Source organism: Macrosteles quadrilineatus, unplaced genomic scaffold (assembly GCF_028750875.1).
Source record: "Macrosteles quadrilineatus isolate MER2022 unplaced genomic scaffold, UCM_ALF_1.0 Scaffold_1__1_contigs__length_201487025, whole genome shotgun sequence".
NCBI lineage: Eukaryota > Metazoa > Arthropoda > Insecta > Hemiptera > Cicadellidae > Macrosteles > Macrosteles quadrilineatus.
The window spans coordinates 11575574-11600545 of NW_026542594.1; the positions used below are offsets into that span (position 1 = coordinate 11575574).

At 35.3% G+C, this 24972-nt stretch overlaps 1 protein-coding gene across 5 annotated transcripts in view; it reads left to right on the forward strand.

Annotated features, from left to right (window-relative positions):
* LOC129003419 (protein phosphatase PP2A 55 kDa regulatory subunit) overlaps positions 1–24972 on the forward strand; it is a 184875-nt gene that overhangs the window by 124540 nt on the left and 35363 nt on the right. The window contains exon 1 of one of the 5 annotated variants that reach the window (XM_054431739.1): positions 4062–4134. The exons of the other annotated variants lie outside the window; for them this stretch is intronic. Within the exon in view, the coding sequence (XP_054287714.1) occupies positions 4086–4134 (49 nt within the window). The 5' untranslated portion in view covers positions 4062–4085. Of the gene's footprint in view, positions 1–4061; positions 4135–24972 lie in introns of those variants that run through there. 5 annotated transcript variants of the gene reach the window in all.

Below are 24972 nucleotides of genomic sequence, written 5' to 3' on the forward strand. Positions count from 1 at the left end.
GCAAAGATTGATGCAGGAGTTCAGGATAGAGTAGGAGTTCAGGATGGAGTAGGAGTTCAGGATGGAGTAGTACAAAGGTCGGAGGTAAGCATTACCCTCAGCAAACCGATGCCAACACACGCACAACCCCTGGATCCCCCCACTGACCCCACACTATTGACATAGACTCACTGAACCACCGTGTTCTCGTGGGAAAGATTTGAGACCAGTGATTACGTTTCTAAATACAATGCTCTCCTAATTTTAAGTCAAATACTGCATAGAGTATGCATTTAAACGGTCCGTTTTAACGAGATTTTGGGGACGTCGGTATAACCGGAAAAACCGTTATCCGGACTGGCCTCAGTCCCGAGGAGTCCGGATAAGAGGGAGTCTACTGTATAATGCTTGGTAACCACCAAAGCCTCGTGTAAGACAGAATCTACACTTACTCGTGCATGTAGAATCCTGCCTTGAACATGTGAAATAGACTAATGCAAAATATAACTTCAAATAATTATATTAACCGGTCCGACTGGTAAATAAATAGAGCATGTACACTTGCCAGTGTTCGTATCGTCTCGTGATTTTAATATCGGCTATCGCCAGATATTGGTTTATAGGGAGTCGTGTAGCGAACGTTTTGTGGTTGAAGGACGACTGACAAACCCGGGGCGCTTCTTGAGTGGTTCTCTCCTACCACCCCCGGTGTCGGGATTGAGAACTACGGTCCTACAGCCGCGTTACCTACAGCACCTACAGCGTACCTACAGCGTTCGTTGCGGCCTGTTTGTGAAACAAATCAACGTATTTGGGATGACCATGAAATATTACCTGACGTTAATTTGGACCCGTTGCATGATCACTACAAAATAGAACAATAAAAGAGCTATCTAAAAATATATACTTAGCCTTAGCCTATTGGAATAATGAGCTAGCAGCAACAAATTAACAAAATTTGATAAATTAACACAGACCAGGAGCAATGAATTTACAGTATAGGCCTATTCTAAATTAGGCCTAGATACTTGTTAACCCTAGATCTGGCGCTTGTTGATTATCGACCAGAAAAACGTGAGTCATCAGTGGCACTGGTCGATTAAGTTTATCGACCAACACGACATTGGTCGGGTTTTTCTATGAAAAAGGCTTAAAAACGCTATGAATCTTATACCATTATAAAGATGAGATTCTGAGGATTCTTTTTTATATATAAAACATTAATGAGCGAGTATTATGTAGCGAGAAACATTGTTTGAAAAACTACAGAGTTTAAAATATATTTTGGCGGCTTAAATTTTTCATCACCTGACTACTAAAAAAGCTGTTTTTGGCGATCGACAATAATTCTGTACAACATTATGAGGCCTACATATTCTGAAACTACAATAAATTCGCTCCGAATCTTTATCAGGTTGGTTATAAGATTTTATGTGGTTTGAAAATGTCATAAAAATTGTGTTTTTGTAAAAAATTCAAAATTTTGCATTCAGATGTCAATTACTCTGAAATTTTAGAATTCAACTCCATATCTAGGGTAGGCTAAGTATATATTTTTAGAAAGCTCTTTTATTGTTCTATTGTGTAGTATTATATTTATTTACTGTTGGTGCATTCAAATTATTTCCTATGAAAAAAAAATTATGTTGAATTTTTTTGTCATAATTTTACTTATTTTTATATGGGTTTTTAAAAAACTAACATTGATATTTCTACGTAGGGAATGATATTTCACACTCCTTTATATTTAGATCAAATGTGTAAAAAAAAAAATATTTTGTGGTTTTCTTGTGGGTTGCTTTCAAAATTTTTAATTTTTATCATAGGCCTAATCCAAAAATTCGCAGATTTGGTTACTACCCCTAAACGCATTGCTGGAAAAAAATTTTAGATTGTTATATTCTACGTTTATCACTGAAACAGAAAACTTATTTAAGTTATTTATGTAACCTACTTATATTCACAAATAACTGTTCTGTGGCAAAATATATGGTACCACTACAAAAGGGCCGAAACATACCCACCACTGTAAACATATATAGGAACTTTACATATACCTATAGGGAACATGTAAACATATAGGCTATAGGAATAATAATTTGACACAGTTTTATCTTTTATAATTATAGTTATCTTATATACAAAATAATTAAAAAAAATCTATAACGGTCTCACAGACCCCAAGTGTCATAATAATCATGACACCAATCTAGGGTTAACCTACATTTATTATTGTTAAATCACTCTTATTTATTGTTAACTGCAGTCTAACCTTGATATCACGAATCTCGACAATAACAAATTCCGTGTTGTATAACAAATTTTTTTAAATCCCCTAGAACTCCCCATATAAGACATAATGTATGTTTTACTTCTACAACAAACAAACCATCTTATTAACAACCTTGATTTAACAAATTTTTTATGATTCCGGCTAAAATAAGACACCTCAATATAGCAAATTTATCATTGTTAGAACCTCTACATAGTGAATTTAACCTCTGCTTAACGAATTGTCTGTGTCTTTCCCTCAATATAACGGACCTATAGGTATATAGTTTTTGCCATAGGTACCATGTTTGGCTAGAATTTAGGTGGAGTAAGCTGTGATTAAAATAAACGTTGCAGTTTGTAAACTGAACTTACCAAGGTCAAAGACTTGAAATGTCATGATGCGCATTATTAATGATTGTGTAATATTGTATTTTGTTGATTAAAAATGTAAATTGTGACATTAATCAAGGCCCCACTAGAAAAAACAGGCCATTCTGCAGTGCAACACTACGTCACAAAGGTGAATAGTTGTACATAAATCTCCCCGTCAAAATCTAACAAACAGCCATCTTGTTTACCTAAAACATATGGGATATTGCAGTGAATCTATCCACTAGTGTGAAGTCATGGATCCTGCGGCATGGCCTGTTTTCTAGTGGGGCCTTGCATTAATAGCCAAATTTTTATTTACACAGTATTATAGTGTTTTTATGGGTTTGTCATCTTATTTTATACCATGTTGGATTAACCGTGTTTTTCACTATCCGTAGTCTCCCTCCACCTTATTACCCCTCATAATCGAGGTTGTACTTACTTTACTTCAATGTCAATACTGTTGTAAAGTATTGTATCCTTTTCTACTTTAATGTGTTATAATGAGGTCAAATCTTGACCTATATTGACAGATGCTGTTTCTGAACCTCGACTTAGCGAAATTCCTCTAAACCTAACCTCAATATAACAAACAGCAACAACGTCAATATAACTAATGTATTGTATTATAAAAATGGTCTTTACCGTTGAAAATAAATAAAATTAAATTAAAACCTTGTTTTAATTATTAAATCGTTATTGTTGTTATTATCGATTATTAACTACTATTTATTATTATTCGTTAGTCTATGAATGTTTCACATTAATATCCTATATTCTAATACGAGCTATGTCTGTTTGTCTGTCTGTTTGAACTTTGGACTTTGTCCGCCTCTGCCATTTGTGTCATCTAGTTTTGACCTTTATAGTTTTGTAAGGGATACAAACAATAGATTTGACTGGAAAACACATTCAACAAATTTTGAGAGTGTTTCCTTGTAGCTTTATAAATCTCATAATTTTCCAATGCAGTTAATCTATGTCCTTTTCTATGTCCTTTACTGCTAATGTGTATTGGTATTAAATTAGTAACAATACGGTATTTGTATAGTTGTGGTTACTATTGGTCAGATGTGTTATTTGAATACGGAATACATTTCACACTTTTAAGGAGGTATTTGAGATAAAATACAATCACGCAAATGGAAATTAGCTTATTCTGTAGGTTTGCTGCAACAGGGGTGTTTTCAAGTGAACAACTAGTATTGTTTCATCCACACAGTATCCACACATCCACACTGTATCCACACAGTGATTATTGGAAAAATTATGATTGTTTTGCATAGGTCTATTACTTAGAAAGTAAAACATGTATCAAATACAAGTTCAAGGCTGAAGTTAAAATAAAAATATGTCGGGTTGCTAATAAATAAATTTAAATTTGGCAGGTTTCCTAAGAGTCCACTCCTACATTCCTCTGGCCACCCATAGTTTTATTTAAAGTGTCACCGTTAGTGCTCATGACTTGTCATGTGAGCAGATGTGATTTTATTTGGGATTACCAATTACGTAAGTGTTGCCAAATGAAGTTTACAGCTCTCATCAACGATAACAGTTACCTATTATTTCAAATTATTCTTATTTTCCAACAAATGTTTCTTCAAGCAAACACCAGATAGGTGCTACTCACATGGCAGCTTTGCAATTCTATCTCTTAGTTTGGTGTATAGGCCTACAAGGACTTTGATTATAAATTGAATACTTTTTAGCTAACTAACTTTTGTCTGCACCCTGTTGGATTATAAGTTGAGTCTACAATTATTTGATTTGACAGTTAATTTCTCAACACTTCAATGTTTTAAATGTAGGATATTAATTTATTCTTTGAGGGAGTGTATTATACTGTTTATATATGCTCGGTTGTTTAAGCATCAGGTAGAGCCTCCAAAGTTATTTTACCAAAATAGGGTTTTATACGTACAGTAGAACCCTAAAATCCGGCCTTTATTTTACCGCTCCTCATTTATCCTGCCACTTCTCGGAAGCCAATATCAAAACGTTTTTCCCACCGCTTACATAACTTACGCAGTTGCAAACAATAGTCTCCACGACTCGAGTACTCTCACGATTAGGCCTATCTATTTTTAGCGAATTTCCCATATTGGGAATAAGCTATTACCGTAGTACTCATGGTAAGACCTGGACCCGGGACCGATTTAATTTTTCATTTTGAGGTCCCTAGAGGCCAAAAACACCATCCGTTCAAATTTATATATATATATATATATACTAGCTGTACCCGCGGGCTTTGCCCCGTTTATCTTCATATGTGAGCTCGTTTGCATGGCTCAATCACGTCCTGGTTGAAGTTCGTTCGCTACGCTCACTCACCTTAAGGTTGAAGCTCGTTCGCTGCGCTCACACGTCCTGGTTGAAGTTCGTTCGCTACGCTCACTCACCTTTACGGTTGGAGCTCGTTCGCTGTGCTCACTTGCCTTCAGGTTAGCTTGTTCGCTACGCTACCTCGCCTCCGGGTTGAAGTTCGTTCGCTACGCTCACTCACCTTTTGGTTTCAAATTAGCTGTTGTCAAATATAAAAAAAAAATAATAGTGCTGCACTCTGTTGGTAATCCTTGTAACTTTAATGCTATTGAATATCATAGAACATAACCAACTTGTTTAATTGAAACAGCTGTTAAGATTCATTAATTCCATTTAAATATGAGTACTCATAAGGTTAACATGGGAAACTCCAGAGCCACTGGGGCGGAGCCTGTGAAAGTCTGATCAGAATAAAAACAACTTAGTTTTCCTATTTAATGCCTAAAGAATCAGTGTACCAAATTTCAGTCTCCTAGGTAAGTGGGAAGTGGGAGAATTAGTGATGAGTGAGTGAGTGAGTCAGTCAGTCAGTCAGTCAGTCAGTGAGGGCTTTGCCTTTTATATATATAGATAATGTGTCCGTTAGCGCGATAACTCGAGCAAAAATGATTCGATGTTGATGAAATTTAGTACAAACATGTAAACCTACATTTATTTGAATGAGTTTGCGATCCAGCATAATCGGACCATGGGAACGGGGGTTTTATGGGGTGAAAATGGGGTTTTCCCATTTTTGACCCTAAAAACAAAAAAATTTTGCAATTTCTTTTTAAACCGTTTTGTAGAGCTTAGAAAAAGAAATAATTTAGTAAATTGAAGCGCTGTTGTATGCCTAACGGTCACGGAGAAAATTCAAAAATAGTGTAATTTCAAATTTTAATGTTATTTTTATGGAGAAAAAGAAAATTGTTGTAGTTTACTTGTTTATGGATATATATTGATAAAATTTGGTAAATTTTTTTATTTCATCCTATACTGTTGAAATATGTTCAAAAAACACTTTTTACCTTCCCCGTAGCAGCAAACCTAAGCACTCGTTAAATCTAATGTTATTTAAATCTATATAATTAATACGCTACATGAAACTTTGTCGGTTGAACTCCTCCACCATTTCTTAACCGATTTTATCCATTGACGTCTCATTGGAAAGAGCGTGTCGCGTAGATTTGCAAACTGGCCTTACATTTTTGAAAAAGTCCCTTGGGCACTGCCCCAGTGGATTTGAAAGTTCCCATGTTATCCTTATGAAGAACATATGTGTTTACATTTTGATCAGCTGTATAATTTAATTGCAGATATTTATTTTTCAATTCATTGAAACGCATTGCGTACATTTATTTACTATTTCAGTTTGTGTAAACATAACCTCCTAGACGGATCGCGTTAGTATGGTTGTATCTATCGTGTATTTATCGTTGTTTTGTGCCCCTATGACGGATTGTGTTAGCATGATTGTAACTTAAATTTGTGTATTTATCGTTGTTTTGTGTCCCTATGACGGATCGTGTTAGCATGATTGTAACTTAAATTTGTGCATTTATCGTTGTTTTGTGTAGCTATAATTTGTTTATTTGTTGTTTTTTTTTCTCTTTTAAATGCCTCCGACGCGACGACAACGAAACATAGACAGGAGGCATAATCGTGATAACGAACGCAGCTACAGAAAAGTGGCGCGTAATAGGCAATCAGCACCTGACCCCTGGACAATCTCAACTATTAGGTTACAAATGCGCCCTAACACTACCCCAAAACGACTTTTCGTTCTCAATTGGCCCTCTATCAATGACCTGTGTTGCCTGTATGTACAGCGAGGCATTTTGAGAAGAAGAAAACCGGCCGGAATGTTTTAGGTTTTTCAATAACGAATATAAACTTGGTCTGAGTTTCACACCGGTAATCTTTAAATCGACTCTTTTAAACTCATCGTATATATGACTGTTATTCGTTTTGAAATAACTCCTGTAATACTTTGCAATTGCTCGAATTCGAGCAACATGTACACTAGTAGGGAATAAATGTGTCTTATTTATGGAAATATTTTAGTAAAAATGTAAAATACAAGTTGAAATTCGCTTAGTCTGCAGGTTTGCTGCGGCGGAGGTATTTATATTTTACTGTGTTCCAACTCAGTTGAGCTGGTAGGCCAGAACCTTTAAACCGTTGGTTGAATATATTTCTAGTGCGGTTAGTAGACTAAGTAGCCTAATAGTTTTGTTTTAAAAAATAATCCCCCTTTAAACGAATTTCCCACATATATAGGGAATAAGCTATTACCGTAGGTCTCATTGTACGTAAGATCTAGACCCGGGCCCAATTTACATTTTCATTTTGAGATCCCCAGAGGCCAAAAAAACCCTCTGTACAAATTGTACAAATTTATATTATACTAGTTCTAGAAAACAGAAAAGATATAGTGATTCTTGGGTCGCCGGAATTTTATCCCCCTGGAATTTTACCCCCTGGGCAAAGCTGACGTCACTATGACGTAGTAACCTGAGCGGCCAAAAGTTTGTTCGCGGCCGGAATTTTACCCCCGCGGATATGGAAGTCTAATGAAAATAGTCAGAGAGTGATTAATTAGATTAGCGATGAAAACCGGAATTTTACCCCCTGTCCATATAACTAGCGTTTAGACAACTAAATATGTACGGGCCGGATTTTTACCCCCGGAATTTTACCCCCAGATTTTCACCCTCCGGAATTTTACCCCCGGAATTTTACCCCCTAGCCAATTTTAGAAATTGAATGATTGATTTTCTTATTTCTGTTTTTAATTAATTGTAAACATTTCATTATTTAGTAGCCTATCTTTATTTATTTTGTAATCTCAACTAAGTAACCAGAATTTGCTGTTTAATTTTGATCATATTAACCGACAGTTGGCTTCAAAGATCGAATCCTGATACTCGAATCTCAAAATTAAAATTAATAAGCTGTTCAATTAGTTAATGTTACAAATAAATTAATAATAAAATGTTTAATATTAAATTAAAACTGAATGAATATAATTAATCATTCTCACTAATTTATATATCTGGCCAGGGGGTAAAATTCCGGGGGTAAAAATCCAGGGGGTAAAAAGAATTAGAGAAAAATTTTCATGTGAGACATTCCTTTATATTTTGTGGCAATTAAAAATATGAACTTAGTTTTAGCGAATGAATTATCCATAGAGGGGGAATAAGCTATTACCGTAGGTCTCATGGTAAGACCCAGACCCGGGACCAATTTACTTTTTGTTTTCCCCAGAGGCCAAAAACACCATCCGTTCCAATTCATATTCATATTCATTAGTTAATGTTACAAATAAATTAATACAGTAATAAAAGGTTTAATATTAAATTAAAACTGAATGAATATAATTAACCATTCTCACTAATTTATATATCTGGCCAGGGGGTAAAAATCCGGGGGGTAAAATTCCGGGGGTAAAAATCCGGGGGGTAAAAATCCGGGGGGTAAAATTCCTGGGGGTAAAAATCCGGGCCGTACATTCTAGGTTTTTATAATTTGATGTGTTCTGATTAAATTCACAACCGTGAAAATATATGTTTAATTCCGTGTTTAATCCATCGAGCTGATGTCGCGAAACTCAAAAGTTCGCGGCCGGAATTTTACCCCCTGGTTTGTGACGTCACGTTTGCCCAGGGGGTAAAATTCCAGGGGGATAGAAATCCGCTACCCCTGATTCTTCACTGCCTTGTCCAATGCAAACTGCTAGTTGATTAAGCACTTGTTCTTGATGTAAATTAATTTTATGTCCATGTCACAAGGAAAAATCTTGCCACCATTGGGATATCGGAAACAGTAAGAATTAGAGAAAAATGTTCATGTGAGACATTCCTTTATATTTTGTGGCAATTAAAAATATGAACTTAGTTTTAGCGAATTATCCATAGAGGGGGGAATAAGCTATTACCGTAGGTCTCATGGTAAGACCCAGACCCGGGACCAATTTACTTTTTGTTTTCCCCAGAGGCCAAAAACACCATCCGTTCCAATTCATATATATGTATGTCCGTTAGCGCAATAACTCGAGCAAAAATCATCCAATTTTAATGAAATGTTGTACAAACGTGTAAACCTACGTTTATTCGAAGGAGTTCGCGAACCAGCATAAACGGGCTATGGGAACGGGGTTTTATGGGGTAAATATTAATTTTCATATTTTTGACCCAAAAAACACAAAATTTCATAATTTATCTCCAAACCATTTTATAGAGCATAAAAAAAGAAATAATTCGTATATTGAAGCGTTGTTGTATGCCCAACGGTTACGGAGATAATGAAAAAAAATTGTAAATTAAAAATTCTCATTTTGTTCTTATGGAGAATAAATAAACTATTGTAGTTTGCTTGTTTATGGATATATTTTAATCAAAATTGGCATATTTATTTATTTCATACTAAGCTATCAACATTAATAATAATAATAATAATAATAAAACACCTCAATATCTTCCCTGTTGCAGCAAACATAAGTACTCACTAAAATTAATGTTAATTAAATAAGAAATAAATCTGACAATTATTAGGGAATATCTTAGTAGAAATCAAACCGGGTAAAAATGGAAATTCGCTTAGTCTGCTGGTTTGCTGCGGCGGGGGTATTTTGAAATTCAGCTGCCATTTTCCAATATGGCGACATCTTTGAAATATCTTATGGGACTTTGTATATTTTATTGGTTTTTGGATAGAACATGCAATTTAAAAGCATTTTTATTCTTGAAATTTTTTTCTTTAAAGCTCGTTTAGGAGTTATAGCCTTATAAAAAATGACTCCCGGTGTACATTTAGCATCATGTAGCTCCTAAACGAGTAAGTTTAGAGCGAAAATGCGAAGAGTAAATAAGTCTTAAAATTGTATCTACTGTACATTATATAATACATAATAAAATACAGTTTTCCACTTAAAAGTTTGCTGCCATTTTGGAAAATGTCAGAAATTTTTAATAACTTAATTTCAATTGAAATTGTCAGATTTATTTTCTATTTAAATAACATTAATTTGAGTGAGTACTTAGGTTTGCTGCTACGGGGAAGATATTGAGGTGTGTTTTGTTTTTTAATAATGGAATAAATATTTTTGATGTTGATACCTCACCAGGGGTTGCTGGTCGGCTTTTGATTTTTAATGCAAACTCTTAATTAAGGGTAGGTGATGAAATTCAAAATCATGTTTAAAAGTGTGTTTTTTATCACCCTGGTCACGTGTACTAAAGGTTATTTGAATTACAGCCATGAAAAAATAAAAGTGAAGGAATGTAAAGTTCCAGTTAAATTAATGTCTAACATTTCTTGCCATAACTTTTTGAAAATTTGTCTTCTCAAAGTCGGATTTGTGGCATTAATTATTTCCTTTTTTAAAGCTCTTTAAAGTGATATACAACTTGATAGGGGTTGCCATTTAAAAATTTAAGTCACCCCCAGCAACTCCTGTTTGGAGGTAGGGGTGACTTTAAAAATACCCCGAAAAAGTACATTACATTACCCACAGCGTGTATCGAAGGTCGTTTGAATATATGCAGACATTAAAAAATTAACTAGGGGGGAAGTATTACACCCGGTATATGATAAAGAAGCCCATGATTTACCAAATAAAATTATAGTAGTGTCTAAAAAGCTCAAATGTAAAGCAAATTATTGTACTATTAAACATAGGATGAAATGATCTTTCTCGCAGCCAGTGGCGTACCGACGGGGCGGTCTGGCCCAGGCCCCAAACCAACAGAGCCCCCAAATCAGGGCCGTATTCCCCTAACGGCGGACACGGCGATTGCCGAAAGCCTCGGCCTAGGGAGGGCCTCACTTGGTTCTAAAAAAAACTTAATTAAAATATATATATTTTAGAGTGTTTTAGCGAATTTCCCATATAGGGATAAGCTATTACTGCTGGTCCATGGTAGACCTATACCCGGGACCGATATTTTTTGTTTGTTTTTATGTCCCCAGAGGCCAACAACACCCACCATCTGTTCAAAATCTTAAAATTCCGTGACCAATCATTTATTTTACTATATAGCTAACTTTGTATTACGCAAATTAAATTACCACTCCAGATAAGAAACATGCAAGCCCCTATCAATGTTTATAAAAAGGCCTTAACTATTTTGTTGTTGGAGATGGGCACAGATAATGCTAAGTCGCTTATCAGCTCGGAATACTCACTGTGACGTTTACAACAGAACATGACTTTCCTTACAATTCATTCTGCTTCCCTAGTCACTTAAATTCAACCTAGTGTGTTGTGAAAAAAGAATATAATTTTTTTTAGTACATATTTTTCCCCATTTGCTGTATAAATTTACCTTTACCAAATAACGTTAATATTATTTCATCACAAATTGTAAGCTCTTAATATTTAACATTTACTGACAAAAGAAACTGAGTCTATTTGATTACTGTCCAAACCTGCAGTCCCCAATCCATTTCCTAATCTCGCCCCACCTAAAATGTGTATTTAAATTATATTAGACTAAGAAGTGTAAATGTTTTTTTTGTGTGTAAGTAGTATCAAGATAACCATTAAGCAGACAGTGATGAACTCTTATCAAGCACAGGCAGAAGCCCATGTGATAATTTTTATATATAGTATATATAATTATGTAATGCTGCACTATCATTTGTAAAAAATAAAGATTGATTTGATTTGTTTTACACCAAGGTATTAATATTTAAAAAAAAAACACATTTAATTAGCCTCCCTGTAGCAGCAAACCTCGGTAGGCCTACTCTTTAAACCTAGAATGTTATTAAAATAGATTTAATTGAAAATCAATTGTGGCAAATGGAAATTAGCTTAATGTGCAGGTTTGCTGCGGCAGGGTTATTAATCAGTGTTTTATAGGTAGGCTACTCTTTTTATGGTTAGCCTACAATGGCCATTTAAAAAAAAAATAATAGTTTTATTTTTTCAACACTTGTGTTAGGTCTACTTTAAAAAACTAATTGAATAGAAAATACTTCAAATCGACTGACCATGATTAGTTTTTGGTTTTAACGCAAGTAGGCCAAATACAACAGGTTCACGAAGCTGTGAAAGCAGCGACCTAGAATTAGGCAATGGAGATTTATGGCTTAGAAGGGCAGATTGGCACATCCTACTGTACTACCGAATGTTAATCAATTTCCTCACCACCATCACTTCCCCCTCAGATAACTTTATTTCCGGCTGTTAAAAAACTTAATTTTATTCAGTACTACGAACACCTTCCGTGCTGATTAGAAGACAACACTTATTTTAAACAAATGGATCGGTTGTATCTGATTTTTGTTTACAGCACGGAAACATTGACTTGGTCTTATGCTACCCTCAAATGTTTTCTACATAGAATGTTTCCATAGTTTTTTTAACTTGTATGGTCGCTAGGGTGAATCTTTCTGGGATGTTCTGCAATTAGTTGTACTGTATGTTGTTAAATAATAAAGTCTTAGGCCAGGCGCACACAGGCGATTTTGAGTCGCGCAACAGTTGCCCGACTAAAATGTTCAACATTGTTTTAAATTGGAGTGCGCACACGAAGGAAACAGTCTGGGGACAGTCGCGCAACTGTTGCAACCGATGTTCCCGGACCCAATTTGCCAGCAACTGCTCTGCGACTGAATTGTTGCGGGACTATCGCTCCAGGTTTGGTATCCATTGAAACTAGTGTAGATGCGCACACATGCAACTAAATAGTCGCTGTGTCGCCCAGTCTCACCCCAGGAATTCAGCTACTCGTGGCCAGAACTGTCACTAGTGTTTGCTCTCTTGTTGTGTGAAGGTTTTTTGAAAATTACAAGTATGAGTGTGCGTGATGAGGATGTCGAACAATTAATTGATGGTGTTGAGAAGAGGCCGACTATATTTAAAGTCATTGAAACTGTCCTTTCACAAGTCGCTCACTATATATAAGGGATGAACCCAGTATCTTCTCTTTTTTTCGCGCGCGAAACTTCAGCAACAAAGCACATACTACGGCTGTATCATTGAAATCCATTCGGAACGCTGTAACGAATGTATTTCCAACACGTCTCAAGACTAGATCCGCGACTAAAAAGTTGCCTGTGTGCGCACTCCAGCTCAACTGTCGCTAGACTTCAGAGTCTCCGAGAGAGTTGCGCAACAGTCCCCCGATTAGTCGGGCAACTGTTGCGCAACTCAAAATCGCCTGTGTGCGCCTGGCCTTAGATATTTATTTTGCTTGATGATTTAGGTGTGTGTGGAATGTTGTTTTAATAAGTGCATACCAATTTGGCTACTTTGTTTTATGGAGGTGGAATTAGATTGATAACTGGTCTGATGGGGGTTTCCTACTTTATGGGGTTTTATTGACAGTTTGAAGATGGGTGGGGCTGGGTTATTGTTTGATTGGTATTTTATTTTGTTTGGATAAATGTTAGAATTGTTAATCAACAAGTTTTTATTACCTTGTTGTATTCTTTAATTTAGATTACGTTTCTTTTGCAGGAAATAAAACATATACAATTAAGTGTATTTTTTAATAAAAAAAGTGAAATTTACTCCCTCTTATCCAGACTCCTCGGGACCAAGGCCAGTCCGGATAGCGGTTTTTCCGGTTAAACCGACGTCCCCAAAATCTCGTTAAAACGGACCGTTTAAATGCACACTCTATACAGTATTTGACTTAAAATTAGGAGAGCATTGTATTTAGACACGTAATCACTGGTCTCAAATCTTTCCCACGAGAACAGTCGTTTAACTACAGCCCACTTCCTGCAAATCTAGTCCGGTTAAACCGATGTGCTGATCAAAATTATCCGGATAAAGAGATGTCACTTCTACCGACTGTAGTCCGGTCAAACCGATGTCCGGTTAAAAGGTGTGCTTTGAATGAAAATCAAAATAACATAAAGTATTAAATAATAAATGGACATAATAAAACTCAAGCTGTAAACATAACCTCTTTGTACAAACTTTGTTTGTTATTGTTATAAATAAATACAACTTTTGGTAGGAATACTTACTCTTAATTTAGGGTTTTGGTGGGAAAATTACCTTATTAGTTTTACATGAAGAGACAGGAATTCCTAGTAGTATGGCGGGGTGTTATGATACTGTCTAAAGAGGGTTTGAACTGGAAGCAGTTGGCTCTACATAATTTCCTAAAGGATAAAGTATTTGGAGGAAAAGCAGTTTGAGCTGTGTGTCTCTTGTTTTATTAAAAGTAATTTTTAATTATTTTAAATTATTGTTAGTAATAGGCATTTATCGATCTACAAATTGAAATATAAAGATTTTTCTAGACAGATTAAGTACTGTGATTGATTATTTTTTTACAAGTTTACAAATGTGATAATAGGAGGAGATTTAAATATAGATGTTATTAAAGATGATTATAAACATAATTTACTGAAAGACCTATTGAAAAGCCATGACATGAAATATATGGTCAATTTTCCAACTAGAGTAACTGATAACACAAAAACAGCTATAGACAACTTTCTTGTAAATGCATCAAAATCTTGTGATAGACGATTACAGGCATAATAAATTATTTATTAGATCATGATGGGCAAATCTTAAAAATTAAAATTCCCAAATTAGAAAAGCATTACCAACAGCCAATTATTAAGCAAGAAATTTGTAAGTTTTCTTGTGAAAAGATAGAATATTTTGTTAAACTTATAAAATATGAAAAATGGCTTGGTTGTTTATTTAGCTCCTGTAGAAAATAAATTTGACATCTTCCAAAAAACATTTATTTATTACTTTAAATTGGCTTTTCCAAAAACTTAAATAACAAAAAATAGTAAAAAAAAATTGGCTTACAGAAGAAATAAAAATCAAACGTCACATACTCATGGAAATCAGTAAGGAAATCAGAAACAAAAAAAAAAACATTAATAGAAGTATATTTTCAAAAAAGAAGTAAAAGACTTTAAGAAAATATTAACCTGAAAAAAAATAGAAAATATTAAATCAAACCAAAACTAACTATTTTACAAAAAATTAATAATTCTTCTAACATCCAAAATACCTCCGCCGCAGCAAACCTGCAGATTAAGCGAATTTCCATTTGCCTGATTGGATTTACACTAAAATGTCAACTTAAAAATATAACATTTATTTCCTATTTAAATAGAATTAATTTAACAAGTACTTAGGTTTGCAGCATCAGGAAGGGTAAAACTGTTTTTTTTTGTTTTTTTTTTTTTTTAAATATTAATAGTTTGTAAGAAATAAAAACATTTTTCAAATTTGATCAAAATATTTTCATAAACAAGCAAACTACAACAGTTTACTTTTTCTCCATAAGAATAACATGAGAATTTTAATTTAAATTTTTTTTTAATTTTCTCCGTAACAATTAGGCGCATAATAACGTTTCAATATACTAAATTATTTGTTTTTTTAAGCTCTACAAATGGTTTGGAAAGAAATTGCTAAATTTTATGTTTTTTTGGTCAAAAATGGGAAAACCTATTTTTACCCTATAAAACCCCCCCGTAACATAGTCCGATCATGCTGGTTTGCAAACTCGTTCGAATAAATGTAGGTTTACACGTTTATACCAAATTTCATCAAAAACGGATCATTTTTGCTCGAGTTGTGCTAACGGACACACACACACACATATATATATATACTAGCTGTACCCGCGGGCTTTGCCCCGTTTAACTTCTTAAGTTCAAGATGATCTCGTTCGCATCACGTCCTGGTTGAAGTTCGTTCGCTACGCTCACTCACCTTTAGGTTGGAGCTCGTTCGCTACGCTAACTCGCCTCCAGGTTGAAGTTCGTTCGCTACGCTCACTCACCTTTTAGTTGCAAATTAGCTCTTGTCATAAATAAAAAAAATAATAATAGTGCTGCACCCTGTTGGTAATCATTGTAGCTTTAATGCTATTGAATTTCATAGAACAGAACCAACTTGTTTAATTGAAACAGCTGTTAAGATTCATTAATTCCTTTGAAATATGAAAATTCATAAGGTTAACATGGGAAACTCCAGAGCCACTGGGGCGGAGCCCGAGAGTCCGATCAGAATAAAAACAACTTAGTTTTCCTATTTTATGCCTAAAGAATCAATGTGCCAAATTTCAGCCTCCTAGGTAAATGGGAAGTGAGAGAATTAGTGATGAGTGAGTGAGTGAGTGTGTCAGTGAGGGCTTTGCCTTTTATATATTTAGATAAACGGATCATTTTTGCTCGAGTTGTGCTAACGGACACACACACACACATATATATATATACTAGCTGTACCCGCGGGCTTTGCCCCGTTTAACTTCTTAAGTTCAAGATGATCTCGTTCGCATCACGTCCTGGTTGAAGTTCGTTCGCTACGCTCACTCACCTTTAGGTTGGAGCTCGTTCGCTACGCTAACTCGCCTCCAGGTTGAAGTTCGTTCGCTACGCTCACTCACCTTTTAGTTGCAAATTAGCTCTTGTCATAAATAAAAAAAATAATAATAGTGCTGCACCCTGTTGGTAATCATTGTAGCTTTAATGCTATTGAATTTCATAGAACAGAACCAACTTGTTTAATTGAAACAGCTGTTAAGATTCATTAATTCCTTTGAAATATGAAAATTCATAAGGTTAACATGGGAAACTCCAGAGCCACTGGGGCGGAGCCCGAGAGTCCGATCAGAATAAAAACAACTTAGTTTTCCTATTTTATGCCTAAAGAATCAATGTGCCAAATTTCAGCCTCCTAGGTAAATGGGAAGTGAGAGAATTAGTGATGAGTGAGTGAGTGAGTGTGTCAGTGAGGGCTTTGCCTTTTATATATTTAGATATATATACACAGGGTGACCGTTAAGTCTTAGGACGACTTTATAACTTTTAAACGACAAACGATATCACAACCACATTTGGTATACCGTTACTGGAAATTGTAAGCTACTTTTCTGTGTACATGGTGGTCGGATATCACCTTTGGGGGACTAAAATTAAAACACTTTTTTAAATCTTTAAACAACTGTCATTTTTTAACGGATGGTCCTTTTGAAGTACGGTTTGCGGCATTCTTCTTTGCTTAAAATTCCCTTTAAAATGATCCCCATAACTTCACATTCAGTGATCCAAATAACTCTTCAGGGCGACGGCCCATAAGGAGTCGCAAGTAAATCTTGAATGGAAGCATAGGTTGATATGCACATCAAATTAAAGGTATTTATTAGTAGAATACAATGCCGCAAACCGTACTTCAAAAGGACCATCCGTTAAAAAATGATAGTTGTTTAAAGATATAAAAAAGTGTTTTAATTTAAAGAAATTGGCTAATTTTGAAAATCTTTGAACATCTGCCATTTTGCGCAGGATCACCCGTTTGAAGTGCGGTTTGCGGCATTGTTTTCAGTTGAAGTAGACCTTTAAAATGATGTACAACTCAACATAGGCTGTCATTAAAGATTTTCTTCTGACCCCCGACGGGCCGTCCACGGTGAGGTGATATCCGACCACCATGTACACAGAAAAGTAGCTTACAATTTCCAGTAACGGTATACTAAATGTGGTTGTGATATCGTTTGTCGTTTAAAAGTTATAAAGTCGTCCTAAGACTTAACGGTCACCCTGTATATGGATTTGAACGGATCGTGTTTTTGGCCTCTAGGGACCTCAAAACGAAAAAAAAAAAAATTGGTCCCGCGTCCAGGTCTTACCATGAGTACTACGGTAATAGCTTATTCCCTATATGGGAAATTCGCTAAAACTGTATGGGACATTATTAACTCGGAAGTTGGAAATAAAAAAACATGGGCATGATGATGTACCTATTAATTTACTTATAAAGTAGGTCATAATATCAGTAAAGTTTTTACTCATCTGATAAACTCTTCCTTCATTTCTGATTTGTTCCTAGATCAATTAAAATACCCCCGTCGCAGCAAACCTGCCGACTAAGCGAATTTCCATTTGTCTGAATTGATTTTCAACTAAATATATTTTAATAACATTAGGTTTAACGAGTACCTAGGTTTGCTGCTACAAAGAAACTAATAAATTGTGTTTTTTAGTAAAATATTGATAGCTTAGTACAAAATAAATAAATTTACCAAGTTTGATCAAAATATATCCATAAACAAGCAAACTACAACATTTGACAATATTCTCCATAAGAATAACATAGGAATTTTAAATTTACAATTTTTTTAATTTTCTCCGATACTAATAACCGAACAAAAATACTTTTATATACTAAATTATTTATTTTTTTAAGCTCTTTTAAAAGGTCTAAAGAGAAATTGGGAAATTTTGTGTTTTGAGGGTCAAAAGTGAGAAAAACCAATTTTTACCCCATAAAACCCCCCGTAAAGCCCCGTTCCCATGGTTTGATCATGCTGGTTCGCGAACTCATTCAAGTTTATCCCGCTTTACACCTCTAAACCAAATTTCATCAAAATCGAACAAAAATTACTCAAGTTCACGGACGTGTATATATATATATATATACATATATAAAAATTTGAACAAATGGTGTTCTTGGCCTTTGGGAACATCAAAATGAAAAATAAATCGGTCCTGGGTCTAGGTCTTACCGTGCCACCTACGGTAATAGCTACTTCCCTATAGGGAAATTCGCTAAAAGGAAAAAATTATCACTCTGCATAAAAAAGATTATGAGGCAGATGTAATAAACTACAGACCCATTCCACTTCTTAAGTGATTATCTTGAAAAGTTCAACTTACTTGATGTTTACTAGTATGGTTTTAGGGCTGGATGGTCGGTTGTCACTGCTGCAGTATCATTTTTAGAGTCAGTTATTGAATCTTTTGAAAGAGGTGAAACAACAATTGGCATATTCATGGACCTATCTAAAGCTTATGATAGTGTAAAACATCCAATAATATTGAATAAATTTAAATTTCTTGGAATAAATGAAAATGCATTGCAATGGTTTTAATTCCTATGTACGGAAAGTAAATAAAGAGACGTCTTATAACACTTAAAACATATATTTACGCTTATACTGTTGCTCACAAGGCGGTAAATATACAAAAAAGATGGTAAGTGGTGATTGATTTCGATTGGAGTGTCCAATCTTGAGGTACTCCATATTTTATTGTTTTAATTTCTGAGGCAGTTTGAATAATTTTATTATTTTTGTATTGAGTATTTCAACATATTGTGTTCTATTACTCAGATAGGAATTAAATAACTTCTTGATCAGCATTGTACGTGTTATTAAATTTACGGAAAGTAAATAAAGAGACGTCTTATAACACTTAAAACATATATTTACGCTTATACTGTTGCTCACAAGATGGTAAATATACAAAAAGATGGTAAGTGGTGATCGATTTCGATTGGAGTGTCGAGTAAAATATAGGTTTTAAGTGTTATAAGATGTCTCTTTATTTACTTTCCGTAAATTTAATAACACGTAAAATGCTGATCAAGAAGTTATTTAATTCCTATCTGAGTAATAGAACACAATATGTTGAAATACTCAATACAAAAATAATAAAATTATTCAAACTGCCTCAGAAATTAAAACAATAAAATATGGAGTACTTCAAGGGTCTATTCTAGGGCCATTGCTATTTTTGTGCTATTTAAAGGACATAAGCAGTGCCCTAGTATGTAGAACTAGAAGTGAATTGTCCCTGTATGCTGACGATGCTAATTTAATGATTTCCTCTCCTACACTGGAACAAACAGAAATTTCTGCTTTCCTAGAACTTGGAAATTCTGACAGTTATCTGGTGTGCCAAAACCTAAAATTAAATTTAAAAAAAAATAATTTTATCACATTTAAAACACCACAAAATCAAAATTCTAATCACCAAATAATAATGCATGACTCACAACTTATTGAGCCAAAGACCAGCACAAACTTTTTGGGTCTAACAATAGATGAAAATTTGAATTGGAATGAGCATACAAAAAAAAATAGTTTCAAAAATCAACTCTAGAATTTTTGCCCTTTCGTCTCTCTACTGTGATGTTAAAACTTTGAAAAACATTTACTTTGCATATATTCATTCGCATATTTCCTTTAGTATCTGTCTACAGTAGACTCCCTGTTATCCGGACTCCTCGGGACCGAGGCCAGTCCGGATAGCGGTTTTTCCGGTTAAACCGACGTCCCCAAAAACTAGTTAAAACGGACCGTTTAAGAGCATACTGTAGACAGTATTTGACTTAAATTTAGGAGAGCGTTTACATGATCACTGGTCTCAAATCTTTCCTATGAGAACAGTCGTTTCAGTACCGCCCACTTCCTTCCAATCTAGTCCGGTTAAACCAATGTGCTGATAAAAATTTTCTGGTTAAAGAGATGTAATTTCCGCCGAGTGTAGTCCGGTTAAACAGATGTCCGGTTAAAAGGTGTCCGGATAAGAGGGAGTCTACTGTGTATGGAGCAACAATTCAAATCAATCTAGATAAAATATTAAAACATCAAAAAAGAGCAGTGAGAGTACTGCTCAGACTAAATTCTGATGTCTCGGCAAAAGAGCACTTTAAACAGCTAAACATACTAACTGTTTATGGGCAATATATTTTTGATTCAATTTTAATTTTTAAATATAAAACCTCATCCGATGTATCCAATCTCCAAACCAGGTTCACCAATATGAAAGAAGGAAAAAAAATCTTTTTTTGCAAAATATGCACAGATAAAAGTTTTATGAAAAAAATTCATCAGTTTTAAGAAAAAAGTTTTTTAACCATATCCCTAGAGCAATTAGAAATTTAAAAGATCTAAGAAAGTTTAAAACAAAACTAAAAGATTTCTTAATAAACATGGCCATTTATTCTCAAGAATTTTTCCACCTCCCTCAAGAATACTAAGAAGGCATCTATGGGAAGATGTATTTTTTAATTTATAATTTATTTTTTTATCTGTATTTTATATTTTAATAATTGTAACCTTTGACACTTTTCAAATGCTGTATTATCTATACTTCTCAATGAATAAAGAAATTGAAATTGAAAAATATGATTTGGAATATTGTTCTGGCTGTGTGCTGTCAAAAACAAGTGGGTACTGTAGAGGCCAGTGACATTTAGTTATTGATCTTCTTTGTGTGTTGGGCTTAAAACCATAAATTTATCTTTCAAAAAACACAATACAGTAATAATAATTTATTAAGTAATCACTGAAACTTTCAAGATAAATTCAAACGTTAATGCCTATTACGCACATAATTATTGACTATGAACATTTTATGACTCAGTATATTCAATTATAAACTGTCATCTGATGATCCACAAATAAAAGGCAACCCATATATATAGCTCTACATTTAAATTCACTACTTTTCACTTTGGTTGTTTGTTATCATGATTAGGATTGTGAGGGTTCAATTTAGTCTCAATCCTATCAGTTAAGAACATTAGTTGTAATCATCTGTTGCCGCGCTTACACCGGAGTTAGGTACACATGTTTACAAACATGTTCCTAAAAAACCAAGAAACGCTGCCTTTGAACAGAAACACTTTGATGATGGAAACAGTTTTTTCTAGTGATTACAAGAGAATTTTTTTTCTGTTATCGCTATATATTTAATTGAAATGGTATCATTGTAAGTGATTTGTAAACTTAAGCTATCCCAAGTCTTTGTACAAAAAATCTCTCCTTGTCATAAGAAAATTCTTTATTTTTATGCCCATCAAAATTGTAAACAAAGATTTATTAAAAAAGTTTAAACTAAAAAAAAAAACATGTAAAAATTGTAATCATGCCTCATGATGCTTCCAAGAAAATTGATCAAAAAACTTGAGAGCAGAACCTAGGTTGATATATACGCACGGTCATTCTATGACCAATGGTCTTTTTTTTAAGGGAGGCTGAGGTAAAATACTTTTACCCACACAGGTAGCCAGCCTGTAGTGTGTGACTCCTGAATCTACTACTCACTAAAAAACCTCCTCTACTCTGTTGGACACAGACCTGGAATTGTTTGTCACATTACTTCAAGTCAGGCCAACATGTGACCTAAGCCCTCAGGGCTCTCACCGTTATTGGCATTTAGATACTTTATGACTTACACCACATCCCGGTCAAGATCGAGCTTCTTGGCGCTTCCTGGATGTACTGTGACACACACGTTTCCACAGACAGCAGTCCTACTAACTGTTGAGCCTCCATGCAGGGCCTTTCCCAATGCTGGCAGTGGAAAAAGGTATGTTCCACGTCATCGGGAATGGGAATGCCTGGGCAGTTTATGCAAACAGGTGACACGGCTTTGTCCATCCTGAACAGGAACGACTGGAAAAAGCCGTGACCTGTCAGAAATTGGGTGAGGTAGAAGTCCATCTCCCCGCACCGCCGATTAACCCAAGGTTTGACTTGCTGTATCAGTGGTGAAGGTCCCTATGTCTGGTTTTTTGGGTGGCTATTGCATGTAGGAAGGTTTGACAGATGTGGAGTGACACCATAGTTGTTCTTTGAAAGGTTCACGGCTGCTGTCTTGTTGTCCAATGCCAACCAAACACCTGAATGCCCTCTTTTGTTGGATGAGAATGCGCTCTAGGTTGAATGCAGTGGATCCCCTCCCAGACCTCTATGCCATGTCTCACGTGAGATTAAAAAAGAGTGGAATAGGCTACCTTTGCTGAACCTGTTCCACTTATTTGTTTTATCCTTCTGATGACGTAAGTGGCAGAAGAAAGTTTTTTGCATAGTGGGTCTACGTGAGGTTTCGATGTTAGTCTGGAGGCAATGGTTGTTAGTTCTTATTTCTGTGACTCTATTCATGTATGTATGTACAGTTTGAATAAAGATGATTTGATTTGATGGTCATGCCAAGGTACTCCTTGAAGGGTACAATATATGCTCACGAGTGTTGCTGCGATGGCGCAAGAAAATCACTTTGCCAAGACTGAGCTATACAGGGTGTCCAGCTTCAACTAGGACAAACTCCTGGAAATGGTTCTACGGGTCAAAATGAAGAAAAAATCTAGAATGAAACTTTTCCAAAATCTCTATGTTAACCACATATCCACCATTTTATAAGTGTGCCAGCTGTTTTATTGAAAAATTATAAAGACTACCTTACCCCGTCGTAGCTTTGCTCACGAAAACTTCAGTGAGTTTTATGTGACCACTTTAGTTAATTAAACTAAGAGAGAACTTCTTCATTTAAAACATTAACTGTCCTTCTACCAGGAGCTTTGGACTGCTCACTCAGAAACCACCTACATAACATTTTGACCAGAAAACTATTTAATATAATATAAAACTATATATATGTATACACGCTGTATCTACTTTTAGATAGGTTTACATGCTTAAACCTTATTATCCAATAGTACTGTCAGATCTCCCATAAATATATTGGGAAGTTTGATGTCTTATCTTAAAGTAACATTAAGTGATATTAAACCTTGTACGATGTTTTATTGTGGTTCTTATAACCATCAAAGGGCCTAAACAGTTGCAGGTCTTCAGTATCTATGAGGCAAACTTCCTGGAATTCTGAGTCTGTAATGTCACTAAGTTAATTATTTTTAATTTTATTATTTAACATGGGTTTCTTCTACTTAAGCATGCATACCAAGTTTCATAACAATCGGTTGGAACAATACAAAGATAAAAATGTTTATGTAAAAAACACAAAATGGCGGATAATCTGGTTAGCGAAGCGATTAATTGGAAAATGTTTCATTCTAGATTTTCTCTACAATTTGATTCATAGAACTATTTCCTGGAGTTTGTCCTAGTTGAAGCTGGACACTCTGTATAGTGGACAATCGTCGTATCGCTGAGGGTGTTATATTATCTGGCTACGAGTGTTGCCTTGATCGTGGGAGAGGGAACTGGTCACTAGGTGGGGGGAAGACAGGAAGATGACTTTTTCGAGGGAAAAGGCAGTGATGGTGCTCCTGAACCTGAAAGGAAGGTTAGTCGAAAGATTCATCCGTGTCAACATTGGAGACGTGAAAATCCTGTGCTCAAATGAGACAAAGTATTTGGGAGTCAAAGTAAGAAGTGGATTGAAGTTTGCAGAACATTATGACCAAGTGATCGAAGGCATTCGGGAAGCTAAAAGGACTGGCCAAGGCAAACAACGGCTTGAGATGCGAGAACTTAAGAAGATTGTACATTGGTGCGCTTGAACCAATGGTGCTGTACGGCTGTGAGATTTGGGGTCAACAAATGAGGGAACGAGATGAGAAGTATAAGTTGATGAGTATTAAAATCCATTTTTAGCCCCTGAGCTGTGATATTAATTAAAAATAGGTATTTACCTTCGTCTACAGCTCAATCTGTTGTAACTTGGGTTACGGCCGTTTCGGCATTATAATGCCATCGTCAGACGTTGAACATTCAGCTGAAGTAGCGTCGTTATAGTTGAAACACATAACACGAACACGAATAACATTTTACAATTACTAACGAAGACACAACGAACAGGCCTGTCGCACACACGGTACCGGTAGACATTGCCCATGTCCAAGAGCCGACAAACAAAAATCATCCTTTGCTCAACACCTGGTTGACAAAAACCATGACATGTATGATCTGAACACTGGCCTCGATATACTCCACACAAGCAAGAAAGGAAATAAATTGGACACATTAGAAGAATACGAAATTTACAGAGCCTATACAGAAAATAATTTTGATGACACAATATTAAATGACAAACTACAATATAAATCACACATCATTTTCAATAGTATTTTAGACCAGGACAAGAGACAAAAGGCAGGAGTACAAAGGTCAGCTGATAACACCACTACGCAAAGAACGATGCAGGATTAACCTCCAGTCGGCATCCAGTTCAGATCGTGGCAATGTCTACCGGTACCGTGTGTGCGACAGGCCTGTTCGTTGTGTCTTCGTTAGTAATTGTAAAATGTTATTCGTGTTCGTGTTATGTGTTTCAACTATAACGACGCTACTTCAGCTGAATGTTCAACGTCTGACGATGGCATTATAATGCCGAAACGGCCGTAACCCAAGTTACAACAGATTGAGCTGTAGACGAAGGTAAATACCTATTTTTAATTGATGAGTATGCAGAGAAAACTGTTGTTGGGTGTGATCAAGGGCTACAGCTCGATATCCCACGAAGCTGTCCGAGTGATTGCCAGGGTCATCCCGCTTGACTTGATGGTTGAAGAAA